The sequence below is a fragment of the Vulpes lagopus genome, chromosome 6, assembly GCF_018345385.1.
Source record: "Vulpes lagopus strain Blue_001 chromosome 6, ASM1834538v1, whole genome shotgun sequence".
NCBI classification, from domain to species: domain Eukaryota; kingdom Metazoa; phylum Chordata; class Mammalia; order Carnivora; family Canidae; genus Vulpes; species Vulpes lagopus.
This window is the reverse complement of record NC_054829.1, coordinates 34,984,302-35,004,538: the sequence shown is the minus strand read 5'-3', so window position 1 is coordinate 35,004,538 and position 20,237 is coordinate 34,984,302. Positions and strand designations below refer to the sequence as shown.

Below are 20,237 nucleotides of genomic sequence, written 5' to 3'. Positions count from 1 at the left end.
TCATAGAATAATTCAGTTCTTCAGAGATTTCTAATTATACCTCAATAGTATATAATTGAACTATAAGCAATGGCAGAAAAGTGTTCAATAATTTAGACTTCTTTTTCAACTCTCAATTCCTTGCAAATTTGAAAGTTGGGGTAAGTAATTAGGTATTTTCCTTGAATTCAAAATGAAGGTTTGCTTATGAATGTCTTCCCCAATGACTGAAATCCTAAATATTGTTCTAGACTCATGTATATTCAACAGTTTACTTAATCCTAGTCTCACTGTTTTGAAAGTTTTTAATTTTTAACATTTTTAAATTCAATTTAGTTAACATATACTATATTGTTAGTTTCAGTAGTAGAACTTAGTAATTCATCAGTTGCATATAATACCCACTGCTCTTTACATCAAGTGCCCTCCTTAATGCCCATCACCCAATAAACCCAATCCCCCCACCTTCAAGTCTCATTTTAAATTAAAAAAATTTGTTTTATTTCTCAGATTATAAATAGATGTCTCAGCAATTTAATGCCTATTTTCACTGAAGCAGATTTATATACCTGTTTTCTTTTGGGGATTGAAACATCAAGAAAGTTGTCAGATAATGAAATAGCTGGGCCATCTGATCATTGTAATTAAAATGTTTCCTTCCATTGAAACTGTCAGCCTTGGTAAAACCGAGAAGCAGTTTTCTAGATGCCACCTGGTCATTTTAAGTTTAGGTTCATTTCTGATGAGCAGTCTTTTATTTTGCCTCAGTTTTTTCAGCATTTCTTACTTTATTTTAGAATATCCAAGATTCCATTGCCAAACAAGTTGAAATATGTAACAATGTGGAACAGTCTGGTGACTTTGCATTAAAGGACTTATACCCAGTTGATGTACATGCAACCCAGAATATTACGCTGAAACACAGAACACAACTGGAAGAAGCAAACCACAAGGTACAGAGGAGTAAAGATGCCCTCAAAGCTCTGGAGGAGTTTCTGGCTTCTCTGAGAACAGCTGAGCTGTCTTTTGAGCTTTCAGCCTCAGATACACAGGTGGTACCAGAAGACACTTTGACAGTAGAAAATAAAAAAGGAGAAATTAATCTGATGAAGGACCAGGCCAGACATTTGGATGAACGTTTGAAGATGCTCGGCATAAGCTTTAAAGATGTTGAACGAGGTGATGACACCTGTGATAAACTTCTTGATGCTTTGTCCAGAAAGTTATTTGAGACACATGGCTACGGCGTGCAGGAAGAGCTCACTGAAGAAAACAAATTACTAGAGACTTGTATTTTAAAAAATAATGAACTCCTGAGAAATATTCAAGATGTGTACAATCAAATCAGTAAGATCAGTCTTAAGGATCCCACCGTTCCAGCTGTGAAACAACGGTGAGTCTCATTTCTATCCAAGGCCCGATGCAGGGTAATACTTTAATGTATTTTCAATATCTGTTAGGTGAGAGAAATACTTCCTGTGTCTTTCTACTTCTGTTCTATCCTGCTCTAGTCAGTACTGGTTCAGCATTCTTTTCTGTAGACTTCAAACAAGCTTTGTTTTTTGTTGATAGTGTGCCTTTACAAAATGTTTTATAATTTTTTTCTATTTGAAGTGTGCATTTCACAGATCAAGGTAGAGTAAATAAGATGTGTGTAAAGTACTTGAGTTCCTTCAAAGTCCCGTTTAGTGCGGTACTTGTGATGGGGGAAGGCCTAAAATACTCCACACACTGGATAATAAAGAAGGAAGTGGTGGGATATATGCATGCCATACCCTGGCCTATTTCTTCCTGAATTATCTGGTTTCCTCCTCTCCTCCCAGTAGGACTGGGATGAGGACTTAGTGGGAAGGCATAGGATTGAATTTGAGAGGTTAGCTAAGGTTAGTACTGATTCTAGAGAATGAGCAGAATTGCAATAAACTGAGGTGGGCAGCATTCTGTATGAGTACTGTGATTTTAATTCTGGTGTTCAGAGTGAGCCTCCAGGTCCTACAAGTGGCAATGTTAGCAAGTTACTTTTGTGTACTCTCCTCCCCTGTCTAAATCATTCCTCTGTTGTCTCATCTGCCTACCAAGTCCCTGAGACTCAATGCTTTCTTGAAGCTCTTTCCTCTGAAATTGCTCTGTGCCCTCTGCAGTTGAAATGTGCCCAGTTCTTAGTGAGGTGTGGAACTAATGACTAAGTCATTAATTTATTTTTAATAAATTTTTGTTATATATTTATAAATAATAAATGAATAAATTACATGTTAATTTATACATGAAAATCTGTATCTTGATGAACAATAAATTGCTTTAATTTTTAATTTAGTTGTTAATACCATAAATACGTTTTGCGTGCCAGGTATTATTTTAGGTACTGGAGATATAGCAGTTAACAAAATAGACAAAAACTCTTGTTCCTGGTAGAACTTCTTATCTATAAAAGAGTAAGGTACTCAATGTTTGATGGTGATAAAAGCTATGAAGAAAAATTAAGCAAGGAGGGGGGAGGAGATTGTAATTCCAAAAGAGTCATCAGGATAGTTTTACTGAGAAAATAATCTTTGAGTCAGATGGGCTGAGAGAGCTAGCCAGGTGATGACCAGGAGGGAGAGCCTTCCAGGGTGAAGGAGGGTTAGGTACCAAGGCCGGGTGTGGGAATGGGCCTGGCATGTCTGAGGAGAGGCAGGGAGAAGAGAAGGTCATTGGTGAGAGGAAGAGGTATGAAAAAGGATCAGGAGAGTGTTATTTTGATATAATAATTTGAAGGCAAATTAAAGTTAATGTGCTCCCCTAAATTACCCATACTTATGTTGAGTCAGATTGGCTAATCATTGACTTTCAAACTTCTTTCTTTCATAATCAAGGAAAAAATCACTAATGAAATTGGATAAGGATCTAGATGAATATGAAGAAGAGAAGAAATGCTTGCAAGAAATGGTTAATTCTCTTCCACAATTCAAAGATGGCAGAGAAAAATCTCTGAATCAGCAGTTCCAAAGTACAGTGCATTTGTGGGAGAGTACAAAAACTTCAGTCACTGAATGGTAAGGAGAAAGATCCCTCCCAAATCTGAAAAGTTGCTTATAGCACAATTAACTTTTTCAATTTTATTTTATTTTATTTTTTAATATTTTATTTAAATTCAATTTGCCAACAATTAGTTTTTTTAAATATGTCAAAAACACATTCCCATAGATCTATAGGAGGGGCAAGTGTGAGAGTTTCATACTGGAAGCTTGCTGGGCCAATGTCTGAGCAAGATCTGGAATCCTAGATTATAGCCCAGTGAGTTTAAGAGGTTATCCAAGAGGATAACAAATACACAGTGTGTTTATAATTATTATGCCTCCCCTGTATTAGTTTTCTATTGCTATTCTGTAACTAATTACCAGAAGTTTAATGGCTGAAAACAACACAGATTTATCTGACAGACTGGAGGTTGGAGATTCTGAAATCAAGCTGCCTTCCTTTCTCGGAGGCTCCAGGACAGAACCTGTTTCCTTGCCTTCTAGAGAGCTCCCACCGCTTTCCTTGGTGTGTGTCTCCTTCCTCCATCTTGAAAGCCAACCATGAGACATATTCAAATCTTAATTCGGCTTTCTCCCTTTCTCTGTCTGTGCTTCTGTTGTCACCCTGATCCTCCTGTCTCTGCCTCATAAGGACCCTTGTGATGATATTGCACCCGCACAGATAATTCGTGGTAATGTCCCTATTTTAAGACCCTTAACTTAATTGCTCCAGCAAAGTATCTTTTGCCATGTAAGGGGATAGTTGCAGGATTCAGGGATAAGATATGGACATCTTTGGGGGTGGGGGCCTTATTCATCCCACTTGAATAGCAATGTTGCTTGTCAGTTGCCACTATCTTCTTTGCTGAGCAGGCTCAAGAGTTTTTCTTAATTATGTAGCAGCCATTACCTGTCAATCCTGGTTGGTGATTCTGTTGAATGTTCTCCATCCATGCCTCCTTTCCCTTGCTGTTGCCTGGACAGAGAAGTGGTCAGGAAGGCTGATCCCTAACATGCTGCACCAGCCAGGTTATGGGGTCCAGTTGGGATAGGAAGTGTGAGGTACTAATAGGGGGTTTGAGGACAGAGTGAGGGAGGTCAGGATGGTCTTAACCCCCTCCCTTTGCAGCAGGTGGTTCTGGTAGCTCCTACTGGCACCTTCCTCTTGGGCTCACGATACTTTCCTCCTTTCCCCTGAGGCTGAGTGGTGTATCTATTTTTCCTCTGTGTCAGTGCCTCCATTCCCTGGAAGTTTTCCTTAACCCTGTTCAGACCAGTGGTCCTTTTACACAGAACTCTGAGTGTACCTCCTGTTTTCTACTGGAAGCTGAGTATATAGTAGTCAAGAGAAAGCCTGTCTGTGATATTCGATATAGTCTATCCTTAGATTTTATAGAGGAAAGAAATTGAGGTCCAAAGAGGCTAAAATAACTTATGTAAGCTCACAGGACTGATTAGTGCCCAACTGTAAGTAGAAATCAGGTATCCTAACTGCCAAATTATCTGTATTACTTTACTTTTTAAAAAGGGCTACATCTAAATAAATAAATAAATAGACTAAATCTAGAATGAGTTAAATATACATAAACTGTGACTTGCTGAATTAGTTATTGAGACAATCTCCAAGAATAGTGCTAGGGAGGCACAGTTTTCCAAGGTTATTTGGTTATTGCTGAAATGGAAATGTTTCTTTCTAGAGCTTACATCTGGCGATGTTTTTTTTTTTTAACTATTGATCTGGTGAAAATCACAATCCAGCGATTATACCATCTGTGTGCCAGATAACTATATATGCCATCATTCTTCGGTTACATTGGTAAAGCAATATGCTAAACCCTGACAAGAGGAAAAATCCTTCTATAACATATTAGTCATCGTTATAGGATACTTACAAAGAGAGAGAGAATAGTTTTATTATTTTTAGAGATTTACCTGTTTTACTTTCTTTTTTTTCTATAGCCTTGACCAATGTGAAAGAGTTTTGGAGCTCTTAAAACAATATCAGAATTTTAAAAGTGTCTTGACTGCTTTGATTCAAAAAGAAGAGAGTATCATCTCCCTTCAGGCTTCCTACATGGGAAAAGAGAACCTGAAGAAAAGGATAGCAGAGGTGAGTCCAGATTCCAAAGGAAACTTTACACAGTGGCCTCGACAATAAAGAGGATATTATAAATGGAGTCATTTTTGAAACTTGGCTTAAAAGAACAGTGACTCTGTGTTCTTAGATATCTAAGACCTTATTGAATTTATTACTAGAGCTTGCAAAAATTCAGTCCCCAAGTGGATGCTGGGTTGCTTATTGTTTGGTTTTTGATCCTAGTGGTATGGTTCTGCTGGAGTCTGGGGTCACCCCTGCTGCTTCATTTTAGGCTTGAGAGAATGAAGGTAGTGGGAAAACCCCTCTGTTATTAGCAGACAAAGGAATAATTACATTTTTATTTATTTGCTTTCTGTAAAGATGTGTGAGTTTACATCCATGATGCTCCATCTATATTCATAGCCTCACCAATCACAACATAGTCTAAGAAGAGTGTCACTTTTGGACACTAGGTGTCATTATTTTCTATGATTTAGGTGATTATCAACCAGAGTGGCAGAAGAATGGAATAGTTGAAGAATACTACGACTACACTTACTGTAAACCAGAAAGTTGCTTTTCCTACTGGTTTTATGAGTCCTATGCTGTTAAAGGGTCAAAAGCATGTGTGAAATATAATCTACTTGATATACCTGATTATAAGGAAGCATTTTCATTGAACTTCCCAGTTTCTGAGAGAGAGAGAGAGAGAGAGAGAGAGAGAGAGAATGAGAATCAACCAGATTCTTATAGACAATTTAGTCTTTATCTAGAGCTCTTATCCCTGAAGCTGCAGTAACATTCAGGGTGGGGACATATGGCCAGAGCTATAGGTGAAGAATAGCCTGTGTCTGAGACCTACTTTCTCAGACTCCGTTTCTTGGAACTGACCAATCACAAGGGACCCTGTTTGGATACCAGTTGTATGATATGTGACTATCTAACTGTTTTTTTTTATGAGACTGAAATGAGGAAGGCCACCAAGACCAGGAACAGACAGTGACATGGAGTTGCTCAGAAGCAACCTGTCGGCTTCTGTCCAGCAGAGGTAGCTTCTACGTTTGGCGGTCTCGGGATCTGGAAGATTCTGTCCCTATCCCAGTGGATTTGAAGAGCTCTGGGTTCTTTTGGTTCTCAGCAAGTTCTACATGATCAGCCTTATAAGATCCCCTCAACCTTGTGTCCCAGTTTCCATAGCTGCTTTTCTGTTGTGCTCCTGATGCCAGTTACCCACCTTGTACTGTTGTTTCAGGATCAAAGTCTCTGACTTCTTTACAGATCCGGAGTCCCTCTCTTGTATACTGACCAGATATGTAGTCTCTCTTGACCTGTAGCTGTTCTGTTTGTGCTAATCCTCAGTCCTGAAATCCTGCCTTTGTCCAGTTAAATGGGATCCCGTCACCAGTAGGAAGCCATTCCTTTCCTGATTAGCTCAAGTAGCATCTGTAAAGTGCCCAGGACTTAATCAGCGTCTAACTGCGTGTTAGTCATGATGACGCACCCTGTGTGTGGCTCTATGCACTCACCTCTTCTCAGGTGCTTGAGCACTCCTACCCTGTAACCCCATTAACTGAACTGTACTTTCTGGAATAAGTTATTTATCTGACTAGTAAAACTTACTTCATCACCATGAGGCAGATGGCCTGCCTCTTGGGTGAGTCTCCCTAATGAGAATTTTGGTCCAGATCTTGACCCCTCTGCCATCATTAGCTCACCAATGGCTGTTGTCCTAGTCTGTTCAGGCTGCTATTACAAAAATACCATAGACTGGGTGACTTATAAACACCACAAATTTATTTCTCACAGTTCTGGAAACAGGCTGGTGTAGGGAGAGGGGGACAGATCAACCATAAATTTAACCATGGATAGATCAAAGAATGAGAACTTTACATAAATTATTCCTGTGTATAATAGCTCATTATTCAAAATATATAGTTATAATATAGTTCACTTAAATATGCCCTCATAAATGGAAGTTAGTATGATAAAGTTTAATTTTTTATTACTTTAAATAATGCTGTAGGGGTGCCTGGGTGGCTGAGTCGGTTAAGTGTCTGCTTTCTACTCGGGTCATGATCCTGGGGTCCTGGGATCAAGCCCAGTGGCTGGCTCCCTGCTCAGTGGGGAGCTTGCTTCTCCCTCTCCCTCTGCCTCTCCCTCCTGTTTGTACTCTCTCTCAAATAAATAAAATCCTTTTTAAAACGATGTAGAGTAGAAAAGTATTTTCATAAATATGATAGAGTGAGGTTTGCAATAATATACAGAGAATTCATTGAAATTAGTGAGTAAACCACTGAGATCCAAACAGACATTTGTACATAGGGAATAAATTGACAATTGTTAAAAAATAGAGAGGGAGAGAGGGAGAGAGACATAGTTCAACCTCATGAGTAATCAAAGGATAGCAGAATTACTCAAAAATACTTTGTTTGCCTTTTGATAGCGAGATGTGTACTCCATATTACTATTGAAAGAGTGGATCGATGTTACCCTTTTGGAAAACACTTTGATAATATTATTAAAGACCCATGAAAATCTGTCTACCATTTGACCAAGTATTTCACTTCTAGGAATCTAGCCTAAGGATATAATATTAAATATGGAAAATTCTTAATACCAATGGCAGCACTTTAAAAATTTACTAATTTCCTTCTTTCTTCACTGACCAAACTATACTCCCTCCACTCTAATAAATGATTTGTTCCAGAAACTGGAAAATCCTGAGGCTAGAAAAATTGGTTTTATTTGCAAATAAAACTATCATGTGGCCTTGATGTTTTAAGTACTACTACTACTACTACTAAAAATGGTATTGATGATGATAATGATAGTTTCTGGCATGGAGGGCATGGTCATTGGATGGCAAGTTCTTCACATATTATTGTATCATTTCATTTCCACATAACCCTGCAAGGTAAATAGTATTAACCCTGTTATACTGGTGGGAAAACCAAGATTTAGAGTTTGTTGTTGTTGTTGTTTTGTTCTTAGAGAATTTTAGAAGTAATTGGAGGGGTTTTAATGTTATTAGGGTGGGTCATGAATAAAGAAGAAATAAATTCCCCAACCCTGCCCTATCAGTTTTCCTTATTTACTGTAGGATTGTCAAAGGAGATATATACTAAAAAAAAAAAAAAAAAGACCAAATGGTATTGTTTTATTATAAACTGCACAAGTGCCCAATACCTCAGCAAGTTCTTTTATTTATTTATTTATTTATTTATTTTTTATTTATGATAGTCACACAGAGAGAGAGAGAGTCAGAGACACAGGCAGAGGGAGAAGCAGGCTCCATGCACCGGGAGCCTGACGTGGGATTCGATCCCAGGTCTCCAGGATCGCGCCCTGGGCCAAAGGCAGGCTCCAAACCGCTGCGCCACCCAGGGATCCCCCCAGCAAGTTCTTGGGGGAAAAATGGTTCAAGTAGGTGGGCCAACCTAAATGCTTAGTATGCCTTCATCTCCTCCAGATCTAAATCCAAATCTTGGAATCTTATAACAGAGTAGCTTAGATATTGATACAGTGACTTGGGATATTCACATGCTGTGAAGATAGGTTCATAATGCTGGTCTCAAGAATATTACCTGTTGAACGATAAGGAAACAACACTGAGCAAAAAAAGAGCCATATCCATGTATTGAATTTTTCAGGCATGCTATTCTTGCTTACTGGTAATGTCCAATTTATGTCTTGGAATTTGAATAGATTAGTGACTTCCTCTGTAAAAAAAGGCAAAAAGGAGGACAGGGTTTAAGTAACTTTCCCAGGATTATATGGCTGATGGAAGGCATAATCGTGATTTAATCCCAGGTCTATGTGACTACAAAATCATGTTTCAATCATTGTAATTTTGCATTCTCTGTAAACATTTGAAATATGTATATGGCAGAAGTAAAAATTGATTAACTTTGCTTTGTTCCCCTTTTTCAACTGTAAAGGTTTGCTCACAAAGGTATTTTAAAAATTAATAAGATAACTAATTACCTTTAAGAAAAGTGTAACAGTCCAGGCATTTCTTATTATGTTGAGAATCTTATATCTCTTATCTAGCATATGAGTATTTCATATATTTGCTGAAATAATATATTATTTTTTATGGAAACTATACAAGTTCTAGTACACTTAGTATACTAATATTTGATTCTTTTTTCAGATGCTTTTTTAACTGCCTGAAAAAAAAAATCAAAGCTTAGTCCTGACTGTTAATATAGTTTTCAGTTAATTTTGTGATGAATTAGATACTGTCTTCAGAAACAATCCGTTTCTGTAGTATGTATTTGTGGTATGATGCTTTGTACCAGCGGCCAAAACATGATACTACTGGGAACTTTTGTCGTCCAAACCATAGAAACCTGGATGTTTATCTAGGATATGGGGCCAGATTTCCACTCCTTTTAATGAAAGACAGAAGTGCAAAAGTAAGACTAAAGGCTAGAATGTCAAGGGACTATTCAGGTTTGGGAAAAGGCAGAGTGAGTCTACTTTCCTTTATTCTACCCTTTCCATTTATTGTGGAAGAAAACTCACCGTTCCTGACAGTGGTGAAAGTACCCTCTCCTGTTCTTTTTTCTTCACTCAGTGGTGGCTTGTGTCAGTGTAATAACAAAGTTCTTTGACTATAATGAAAATTAGGATGGAGATATATATATATATATATATATATATATATATATATATATATAAATTTGGGCATATATATAATGTATATATACATTTATATATTTAAGTTTTATATATTTTTTTTCCATTTGATTGAATGAAAATTTATTATGCCCAATGCACAAAGAGTCCTGTTCCAGGAGAAAAAACCTTGGAGTTTGCATCTCAGCTTTACGGATGTATCAGTCAGCCTCCAATCAGGAGACAGAAAACCTCCCCAGTCATTTTATTCTCATTTTAAAAATTTTATTCAGTTATTGTTTTAGTTAAACTTTTGAGATAATTGTAGATTCACATGCAGTTTTTAGAAATATAGAGGTCCTGTGTACCCTTTCCTGTAAGTCTCCCCAGTGTTAAATCTTATAAAATTACGTAGAACAATATTGTAATCAGGATACCCACATTGATAGAGTCAAGATAGAGAACACTTCCAACACCACAAGGATCCCTTGTGTTGTCATTTTATAACCCTATCCGTTTCTGTCCTGTGGATACATCATACAGCGTGTAACCTTTGGGGATTGGCTGTTTTCACTCTGCATAATTCTCCGGAGATTCATTCAGGTTCTTCCATGTGTTGATAGCTTGTTCCCTTTTCTTGCTGCATAGTATTCCATGGTATGGATGTAACCACAGTTTGTTTAATTATTCATCACTGATGGACATCTGGGTTGTTTATAAATTTTGGCTATTATAAGTAAAGCTGATATAAACCTTCATATAGGGGTCTTTTTTCTTTTTTTGTTTTAAAGATTTTATATATTTATTCAGAGAGACACAGAGAGAGAGAGAAGTAGAGACACAAGTGGAGAGAGAGGCAGGCTCCATGCAGGGAGCCCGATGAGGGACTCAGTGCTGGGTCTCCAAGATCACACCCTGGGCCGAAGTCAGGCACTCAACCACTGAGCCAGCCAGGCATCCCAATATAGGGGTCTTTATGTGACTAGAAGTTTTTATTTCTCAGGGTTAACTGCCCAGGAGTATAGCTGCTGGCTTGTATGTTAGTTACATATTTAGTTTTTTGTTTTTTTGTTTTTTATTCATGAGAGGCAGAGAGAGAGAGAGAGAGAGGCAAAGACACAGGCAGAGGGAGAAGTAGGCTCCATGCAGGGAGCCTGACCCAGGACTCTAACCTGGGTCTTCAGGATCAGGCCTGGGCCAAAGGCGGTGCTAAACTGCTGGACACCGGGGCTGCCCACATATTTAGTTCTTAAAGAAACTGCCAAACTAATTCCCACCAGCAATGTGGAGTGATCCAGTTCCTCTCCATCACTGCCAACGTTAGATATTGTCTCAAAATTTTTTAAGCCATTCTGATAGGTATGTAGTAGTATTACATTATGGTTTAAATTTGTATTTTCCTAATTGCTAATGGTATTGATAATCTCTCCTTGTGCTTGTTTGCCATCTGTATGTCATCTTTGGTGAGTCAAAATAAATATAATATCTTTTCCTGTAATATCTGGCCCTAGTGAGTAATTATTTTCTAAAAGGTTTCTGTCTTGCTAGATTGTCCTCTTTTTGGTTCTCTGGCTGAGGATAGCAAGCTTCCCTTGGCACGTTTTTTTCCCACTGTGCTCATTGATGTTACTAGGTGTTGGGTATATCTGAGGGAAAAAGAAAATGCAGGGAACTTACCACCAAGCTGGTGTTGAGGAGCTGATGCCCCCAGCTGTTCTCCTCTCTTGAACTTTCCACTTTTAATTCTTTAAGTTTGTTTTGTATATGATATCCAGGGTTTTTAGTTGTGCTTAATGGGAATAGGGAATAGGGAAAATTATGTCTATTTCCAGAAATGGAAGTCCCCTAAGATGTATATATATATATATTTTTTTTTAGATATTTGCTTAGGAGAAATCTATTTTCAAATTTTCTGTAATTGTGTAAAATGCTCAGGTAAGACTGGTAAGCTGACTGAAACATGAAGTTTACAGTAGTCAACATTCAGATTTTATTTTGTAGTTTAAAATCATTTTGATAAAGTAGTGTTTCACCCTTCCGTGTTAGAAATGATGTGGAGTTACAATCATGGGAGACTAAAATTGAAGTCATATTAAACATGTATTAAAGTTCTGTTTTATTCAGATGAGCATGTAGTTTCTTCAACATTCCAAAGACGATTCCTGTTAAAGGAGTGTAGGAACTGCCATTTTTTATAGTATTGAGTGAAGATGCTTTTTTTTTTGGTAGACTGTTATTTCACATAGACAAGAAACATGATATTAGATTATTATAATTATTTCATCATGCCAAGTGGGAAGAAATTTGAGTGTAAGATTATTTTGTTAGAACAGATGGTTAGGATTCTAAAAACTTTTTATTGAGAAAGTAGGAAAATAACAGCCTGCTTTAGAAAAGAATAATATATGAAGGAAATACTCTGTTACGATTAGCCAATAATATAATTTGGTTCTTACAATTTTTCTATGTAAATATTTCAAAAACATGTTGTCTTTTTTTCAGATTGAAATTGTCAAAGAAGAATTTAATGAACATTTAGAAGTTGTAGACAAGATTAACCAGATCTGCAGAAATCTACAATTTCATCTAAATAAAATGAGAATTTTTGAAGAGCCTCCTTTTGAAAAAGAAGCTAATATTATTGTGGATAGATGGCTTGATGTGAGTGACAGTTTAATTCAGTAAAAATCTCATTTTATAGGAAATTGATCTTTTCTGTTGTATCTTTAGTATTTTTCTCTAATTATAAAATTCAAAAGTGTTCATTGTAAAATGTTCAAATAATCTAAAATTTATGACCTAGGAATTAATTTCACCCCCTGAGTTAGAAGCCACTAACAAGTAGGTCTGTAACCTTTGAGATATAAAAGCTTACACTCAACTTCTTTAATCTTTTTTTTTTTATTATTAATTATTTATGATAGTCATACAGAGAGAGAGAGAGAGGCAGAGACACAGGCAGAGGGAGAAGCAGGCTCCACGCACTGGGAGCCCGACGTGGGATTCGATCCCGGGTCTCCAGGATCGCGCCCTGGGCCAAAGGCAGGCGCCAAACCGCTGCGCCACCCAGGGATCCCAGACACTCAACTTCTTTAAAGTAAACTAGCTAATATATAAATCATTCAGAATATTTATGTCCAACTATATTTAATAGGGTTTTGGTTAAGTAATAATTAAATTTTTACGAATTACAAATTAAGAATTTGTCCGTATTTTATTTCCTTCTGTGTTTTAAAAGCACCTTTAATTTATTGTGGTTTAGAAATTAGGAAAACTATTACTTTCAGTTTCCTATAAGTGGCAGCAAAGTTTTTTTGTGGAAGGAAGAACTATGTGATACATTAAGGCACCTTTTTTTTTGTTGATAGTTAAAGCAAATTATTTTAAAAACAAAGGTAAACTAAACTTTTATTTTAAAATAGAGTGTGTTTGAAACAATGGTTTTTATACTTTTACCACTAAGTGTGTTCTTTCTATTTTTTTAATTATGGTAGATAAATGAGAAGACAGAAGACTATTGTGAAAATCTTGGTCGAGCCCTAGCTTTATGGGACAAACTTTTTAACTTAAAAAATGTCATCGATGAGTGGACTGAAAAGGTCCTTCAAAAAATGGAATTACATCAAGTGGCTGAAGAAGAAAGAGAAAAGCTGAAGGTAATTTGTAACAGAGATAAAATGTATGCTCTTTTTGTACACAGTTGATGTTTAATATTGAGCTTGCTTTCTGGAGCCAGAGTAGAGAAATCACAAAGAAATGTTTTATTTCTTTCATTATCTCTTGAGTGGGACCTTTCTGTTATTTCCTTTGTGATAGGTAGGAAGATGTTAGCTGGTATTAGTAATTTGGGGTTCACAGCCCCCCAAGTGTTTGTAAATAAAATGACCTCATTTGGGAAAAATTGCATCTTTATTTTTATGAATGTCTAACCAAAATGTAATATTGGTTCCAATTACGAATACAGTCAATAAACATAGTAGGAAGAATATTACATGTGACTTTGTTATCCAGAAAATCGCAGATATCTTTGAACATTATCTGATTGTAACTGTTACCCTTTATCACTGTTTGAAATTATGGTTTTTAGTAACGTCACTTCTAGGTCTTCTTATTTAAGGTAGTAACGTAGAAACATATATATTGCTATAGCAGAAATTATTTTTGATATTTTGATAACTGTAACTCAGTAAAATTGTTTTCTGTTATAATCCTAGATAATTTATCTTATTTTGTTTTTAAAACATTGTTATGCAAAGGATCCGCAGGATTCACCAGACTATCAGAGGCATTTATGGTACAAAGAATGTTAATAACTCCTAGAAGAGGCCTTACCAAAATGTATAATTGTTCCCAGGGAGTCACTATAGGTCCCAGAGATTGGCAGACTTTTTCTTAAGAGATCAGATAGTAAATATTTTAAGCTTGTAGATCATTTGGTCACTGTCACAACTGGTTAATGCTGCTGTTGTAGCATGAAAGCATTCAGTCATAGACAATTCATAAATGCTTGAAAGTAACTGGGTTCCAATAAAACGTCCTTTATAAAAAAAGACTGCCCTTAGACTGTTAACCCCTGATCTACATCATGAATATGGACAATCTTCATAATTTGAATTAAGCAGCCTCTCCTTTCAAAAGATTAGAAAAAAATGCCAGGCCAAGTATTAAAATCTTTATAGAGCTTCAAAAAAGACTAGTTTTTAAAACCATAACCTGCCATTTTTTAAATGATTTTCAAAGATTTTAAGTTATCTCTTTTAACCCTAGGAAGAGCTCTTTCTAATTGCTTATTTATATATTATTCCCTTGGATCATATGAAATATCATATGAAATATGAAATCTCTGTCTTTGTAGGTCAGAAAATAATCAAATATTAGCAATTATATCTGGCTCAGTATAATAGAAAACTATATGTATGTGTACATGAAGGCTTTATAGTATGTCAAGTCTGATGCTTCCAGTCTCATTTTTTCTCTAATCTTTATTATTTTAACCATTTTTAAATTCACTTATCCATTTTTATACATTTGGAAAAGGTTTTCAAAAATGTGTAGAGATTTGAATTTCCTTGTGTATGATGATAGATATTATGATTTGCTAAGTGTGAATGAATAAGTCTTAATGCCTTGAAGTGCAGGTTGTTTAAAAATTTGAAGTTAAGGATGCCTGGGTGGCTCATGGTTGAGCGTCTGCCTTTGGCTCAGCTTGTGATGCTCAGGTCCTGGGATTGAGTCCTGCATTGGGCTCCCCGCAGGGAGCCTGCTTCTCTCTCTGCCTATCTCTGCCTTTCTCTCTGTGTCTCTCATGAATAAATAAATAACATCTTTAAATAAAAACAAAAATTTGAAGAAGTTAAAGATTGTAAACTGCCAGCCTGTGGGCCAGATTCTGCCAACAGTGTGTGTGTGCGCGTGTGTGCACATATGGCTGCACAGTTTGTATGCACGGATCTAGGAAATACAGTGTGAAGGGACTACATTCTTGTGTGGCACAAGCCTGACCCCCTCTGTCATCTTATAGTTAGGCTGCTTCACTCAGCTGTAACATTTGGCTGACTCATAAAGTCACTTGGGTTCATAACTCTCAGAACTCCTTTGAAAAACAAGTGATTTGGGGAAATTCAAAGGCTCTCTCAGTTTCTGTATATAGTAATAGTTATCATAGATCCCAGAAAATAAAGTATAACTAAAAAGATATTTTCTGTTAACATTATTTGTTATAGGAAGAGTTACAAGTCCATGAACAAAAATCTTCAGAATTTTCTAAAAGAGTGGCTAAAATACAGTTTCTCCTTCAAAGCAGTGAAATGCCTCTTGAATTGCAGGTAAGAGAATTTTTATTTAAAAGTTTCAATTAAAGCCCTCTAAAGTAATGTTCAGGGATGCCTGGGGGGGTGCAGTTGGTTAAGTGTCCAACTCTTGGTTTCAGCTCAAGTCATCATCTCAGGGTCGTGAGATTGAGTCCTGTGTTGGACTTGCACTCAGCTGGGTGTCTGCCTGGGTTTCTCTCTCCTTCCCCCTCTGCCTCTCCCCCTGTGCATGCTCTCTCTCTCTCTCAGATAAATAAATAAATCTTAGAAAAAATAATGTTCATAATCCAGAATTCTAAATCTTTAAAATAAAATTAGAATCATTATTTAGTTCACCTTTATTCAATTCCTATGTTGTCTAACTAAATTTTTAATAGTTGGCATAGTTCATTATATCTGTTTAGAATAGGTATGATTTTTGTATTGTTTTATTCCCATTTCACTTATTTCCAGGACTCTTGTGTAGAGGTACAGATGTTGCCATGCTTCTATATAAAGTAACAAGGGTTTCCTCTGGAGTGTCTTTTGGCCATAGGAAGGAGAATATGGCTCAAGTGATTCTGTGTTTATTAATTGCTGCATGGGGAAGCAGGGAGATTGCCCCAACTGTGATTTTCTATTGTGTGAAGAGATTTGTTATAATTTTATTTAGATCAGAGTGCATAGTGGCTGAAGAAGAGCTCTAGAGTCAGACTTTCTGGTGAGGTCTTGGCTTTGCCACCTACTAGCTTTGTGATCTTGGGCAAATCATTTAACATTCTAAATCCTGTATTTTGTACCTAAAGTGCTTACCACAAAGCTGTGCACATAATAAACAGTAAATGCTGGCTGTTTAATTTTTATTATATATTTTCAAATGAGTGCCATGAGATGGCACCTCAATTGATATGCTAGATAAAACTTGTTTAAAGGGGAAGGATTCAAATTAGTCCTTTGGGAAAAAGATAGGATGTCAATCACAGTTTTTCATGTTATTCTTTTTTAATTAATTAATTAATTATTTTTAAAGGTTTTATTTATTTATTCATTGAGAGACACACAGAGAGAGGCAGACACACAGGCAGAGGGAGAAGCAGGCTCCACGCAGGGAGCCCGATGTGGGACTTGATCCTAGGACTCCAGGATCACGCCCTGAGCCGAAGGCAGATGCTTAACCGCCGAGCCACCCAGGCGTCCCTCATGTTGTTCTTTTTAAAATGATTTGAATTGTATCAGTGATGTAGAACAATGAAGAATTAATTTCACATTGAAATGAAGCAAAGTATCAACTCATTCTCTAGCAATGCAGTTGTCTTAAAATCTAGTTAAATAAAGTCCGCTACAGACTTACCACATGTCTCATGATTTCAGGTCATGGAGTCTTCCATTTTAAACAAGCTGGAGAATGTAAAAATGAATTTAATAGGAGAATCCAACTGCTCTGCACTCAGTGGCAGCACAGCTGAGCTAAGGGAGGATCTTGACCAAGCCAAGACCCAGATGGGAATGACTGAGTCCCTCTTAAAAGCACTGTCTCCTTCTGACAGCTTAGAGATCTTTACTAAACTAGAGGTATGTCCCATTTTCTCCTCTCCTACGATTCAGATTTATTTTCATACTTATCTCTGGTGACTTTGGCCTCTTGAGGTTAATAAAAATAGTTACCAAAAAATGAGAGTCAGGGGAAAAACTCAGAAAAACAATTTGTGTATATTTAGCAGTATCACCCTTGAATTGCTTTGTGGATGGTTAATTATTTGATACTAAATTGCATTGTATTATACATTTACTGGCTAAGATAAAGCGAATCCACCCCACAGAATATCATTTAGATTTTTACAAAAAACAATGGAGATCTATTATGGTTTGTGAAAATTGAGCTCATTTTGAGACTTAATGGTTGTTTGTTTATGTATTTAGGAGATACAGCAGCAAATCCTACAACAAAAGCACAGTATGATGTTACTTGAGAATCAAATAGGTTGTCTGACTCCTGAACTCTCTGAATTAAAAAAGCAATATGAAAGTGTCAGTGATTTATTTAATACTAAAAAAAGTGTCTTGCAAGATCACTTTTCTAAGTTATTAAATGGTGAGTGCAATGTTTCTCTTAATTGTTTCTGGGAATCTGGAAGTATCAATAAGTATTGTGAACATGTAGGCTTGTCTAAGCTTCACTTACAAATGGTTGCAGAGATTCTAGTTAAGGAAAGAGATTTATTTATTTATTTATTTATTTATTTATTTATTTGGGATTTATTTAGCTAAATCTTTCATGGGGAAGCACTGACTGATCTATGCCTGTCATAAATAACACCTGTATCTTTCAAGCCCCAAATATTTATTTCATGAAAGAAGGTCACCAACATCCTCACATTTGACCCGCTCTCTGTGTTGAGTGAGTCTGGGGATTTGTCTTTGAGCAGGCTGCCCCTGCAAGTGTCTTTGGATCTCCTATGTGCTTGGAAAGGAGGTTTGGTATAGAAAATATACTACAATTTGGGGTGCTTGTGGGATGTAGTTAGTTAAATGTCTGACTCTTGATTTCAGCTCAGGTCTTGATCTCAGGGTCATGAGTTCAATGCCCCGTGTTAGGCTCCATCCTGGGCATGGAACCTCCTTAAAAAAAAAAAAAAAAAAAAAAAGCTAAAAAAAAATGAAGAAGGAAATATACCACAGTTATTCTTCAGAATCTTCAAAATTGGGTTTCAACTTATTACCACTTTATACAATGACTTGTAGCCATGTCACAGGAAGCAAGTTTCAAAGTCTCTCACTTTAGCAAGGTATCTCAAGTCTCCCTTGAATGAATACAATTTCTTTTTCTTTTTTTTTTTTTTCTGCAGATCAGTGCAAGAACTTTAATGACTGGTTTGGCAACATTAAAATGAACCTTAAAGAGTGTTTTGAATCATCAGAAACAAAAAAAAATGTGGAACAAAAGCTACAAAAACTTTCTGTAAGATATATATACATATATATGTATATATATAAATCTTAATCAAAATTTATCAAAACTAAAATACTAGAGGCAAAGAACTGTATTTAAGTAGATGAAATAATTACTTTGGGGGCACCTGGGTAGCTCAGTTGGTTAAGCATTTCATGCTTGATTTGGGCTTAGGTCATGACTTCAGGGATGTGGGACTAAGCCCCACATTGGGCTCCACGCTGGGTGTGGAGCCTGCTTAGGATTCTCTCTCTCTGTCTCCGTCTCCCTCTTTCTCTCCCTCTCCCCTCTCCCCACTTGAGCTCTCTCTCTCTTTCTTTCTTAAAAAAGTATAATTTTTTTCTTAAAAAAGTATAAATAAAAATAATTACTTTGACTTACTAATTTCTCTACAATGTTTCCAAACAAGTGACTTTTCCCCAAATATTTTGAAACTCCATATTTACTGGGTAAGGGTGAGAGTGACTTACAAGTTCTATTTTCACACCTATTCTAAGATGCTGTTCACTGGTAAATCTAGTCAAGTTAAAATTATATTTGTTAAAAAATAAAGGTCTTATCTAATGTGGACTTTGAAATCCCTTTACTTTCTTGAGAGAGAGGTCTCTTGACTTTTTATTGTTTTTTTCTGAGTAATATTTCCTTTAAAAAATCTCAGTGAACTTTATTTATTTATTTATTTTTTTTTTTTTTTTTTTTTTTCATTGAACTTTAAATCAGCTGGCTGAAGTGTAGTAGAGGGCAGCCCAGAATAAAAGTAATATGCATGGGGGCATTTAAAATGCTTATGGCATCCTTAAATCTTGATCACTTTAGGCTAGATTATCTAGTACTTTAGCATTGATGATTAGTCATGCTCTCAAGCTTCTGAGTGGTGCTGAATATTCTCTGTTTGAGTCCTTGCTTTGACGATACTGTTCTTTATTGATAGAATTGCCTTTCTACTCTTTTTTTTAGTTTAAATTCCAACTTTTTTTTTTTTAGTTTTTTTATTTTTTGCCTTTAATTTTGCCCATTGTATGAGTTTTAGCAATTGATGCTCAAATCTTGAAACACAAACATTAAAATAAAATTCTGATTTGGACAAAGTTAAATAGAGAATCATGTGTTTAGTTTTACATGTTGATTAGCAGAAGGGAGTAAGTATTTAGAAGCTGAGGAAAGAAAAATGCTGCTTTCCCAATCTTATTCCTAATGACTTTCATGGTGGTCTTGCATTATTTAGCTTGATGCTATTTCCAATAAGTCAGATGTATACACACATTCTACAACTAATAGAAATCATCTTTTGATCATTTGCCATTGAAGTTAGCCATATTTACATAGCTCTTCCTCTAGTGGATGTTTAAAAGGTGGCATGTCCACATACTGACTTGGGAAAGTGATAGAGGCCATGCTTCAACTTGCCAGTAGAGCATCATTGAGTTTCTGTCTTTCTTAAGGATTTCTTGACTCTTGAAGGAAGAGGCAGTGAAATACAGCAGGTGGGAACTGTACTGAATCATGTGAAAAAGCATCTACCAAAAGCACATGTTAAGGAGCTTAACAGTTGGATTATAAATCAAGAAATTGAATTGGAAAAGATGGACTCCATTTGCCAGACCCAAGCAAAGGAGCTTAATGACCACTTGCAGCAGCTACTGAGGTAGGAAATAAAGGTGATATTCAAATACCATGTTTTCTAATGGTACCTTTATGTGTTCAGTGCCTCAGTACAGCTAGCATTAGGCGATACAATACATAGAAATTTCGCAAATAAAATACATATTTCCAAATCTAAGTTTGTCTCTAGGAAGATAGAAGTCAAGAGAATTCTTTAAATTATC

At 36.3% G+C, this 20,237-nt stretch overlaps 1 protein-coding gene across 5 annotated transcripts in view; it reads left to right on the top strand.

The window, feature by feature from the left end:
* The window catches only part of SYNE2 (spectrin repeat containing nuclear envelope protein 2), a 326,121-nt gene that overhangs the window by 135,806 nt on the left and 170,078 nt on the right, over positions 1 to 20,237 (top strand). For all 5 annotated transcript variants that reach the window (XM_041759982.1, XM_041759984.1, XM_041759987.1 and 2 more), the window contains 10 exons: positions 777 to 1,372; positions 2,832 to 3,011; positions 4,935 to 5,085; positions 12,175 to 12,333; positions 13,167 to 13,328; positions 15,396 to 15,497; positions 16,833 to 17,033; positions 17,382 to 17,553; positions 18,308 to 18,420; positions 19,854 to 20,056. In XM_041759982.1, coding sequence (XP_041615916.1) covers positions 777 to 1,372; positions 2,832 to 3,011; positions 4,935 to 5,085; positions 12,175 to 12,333; positions 13,167 to 13,328; positions 15,396 to 15,497; positions 16,833 to 17,033; positions 17,382 to 17,553; positions 18,308 to 18,420; positions 19,854 to 20,056 — 2,039 coding nt within the window. The remainder of the gene's footprint in view (positions 1 to 776; positions 1,373 to 2,831; positions 3,012 to 4,934; positions 5,086 to 12,174; positions 12,334 to 13,166; positions 13,329 to 15,395; positions 15,498 to 16,832; positions 17,034 to 17,381; positions 17,554 to 18,307; positions 18,421 to 19,853; positions 20,057 to 20,237) is intronic.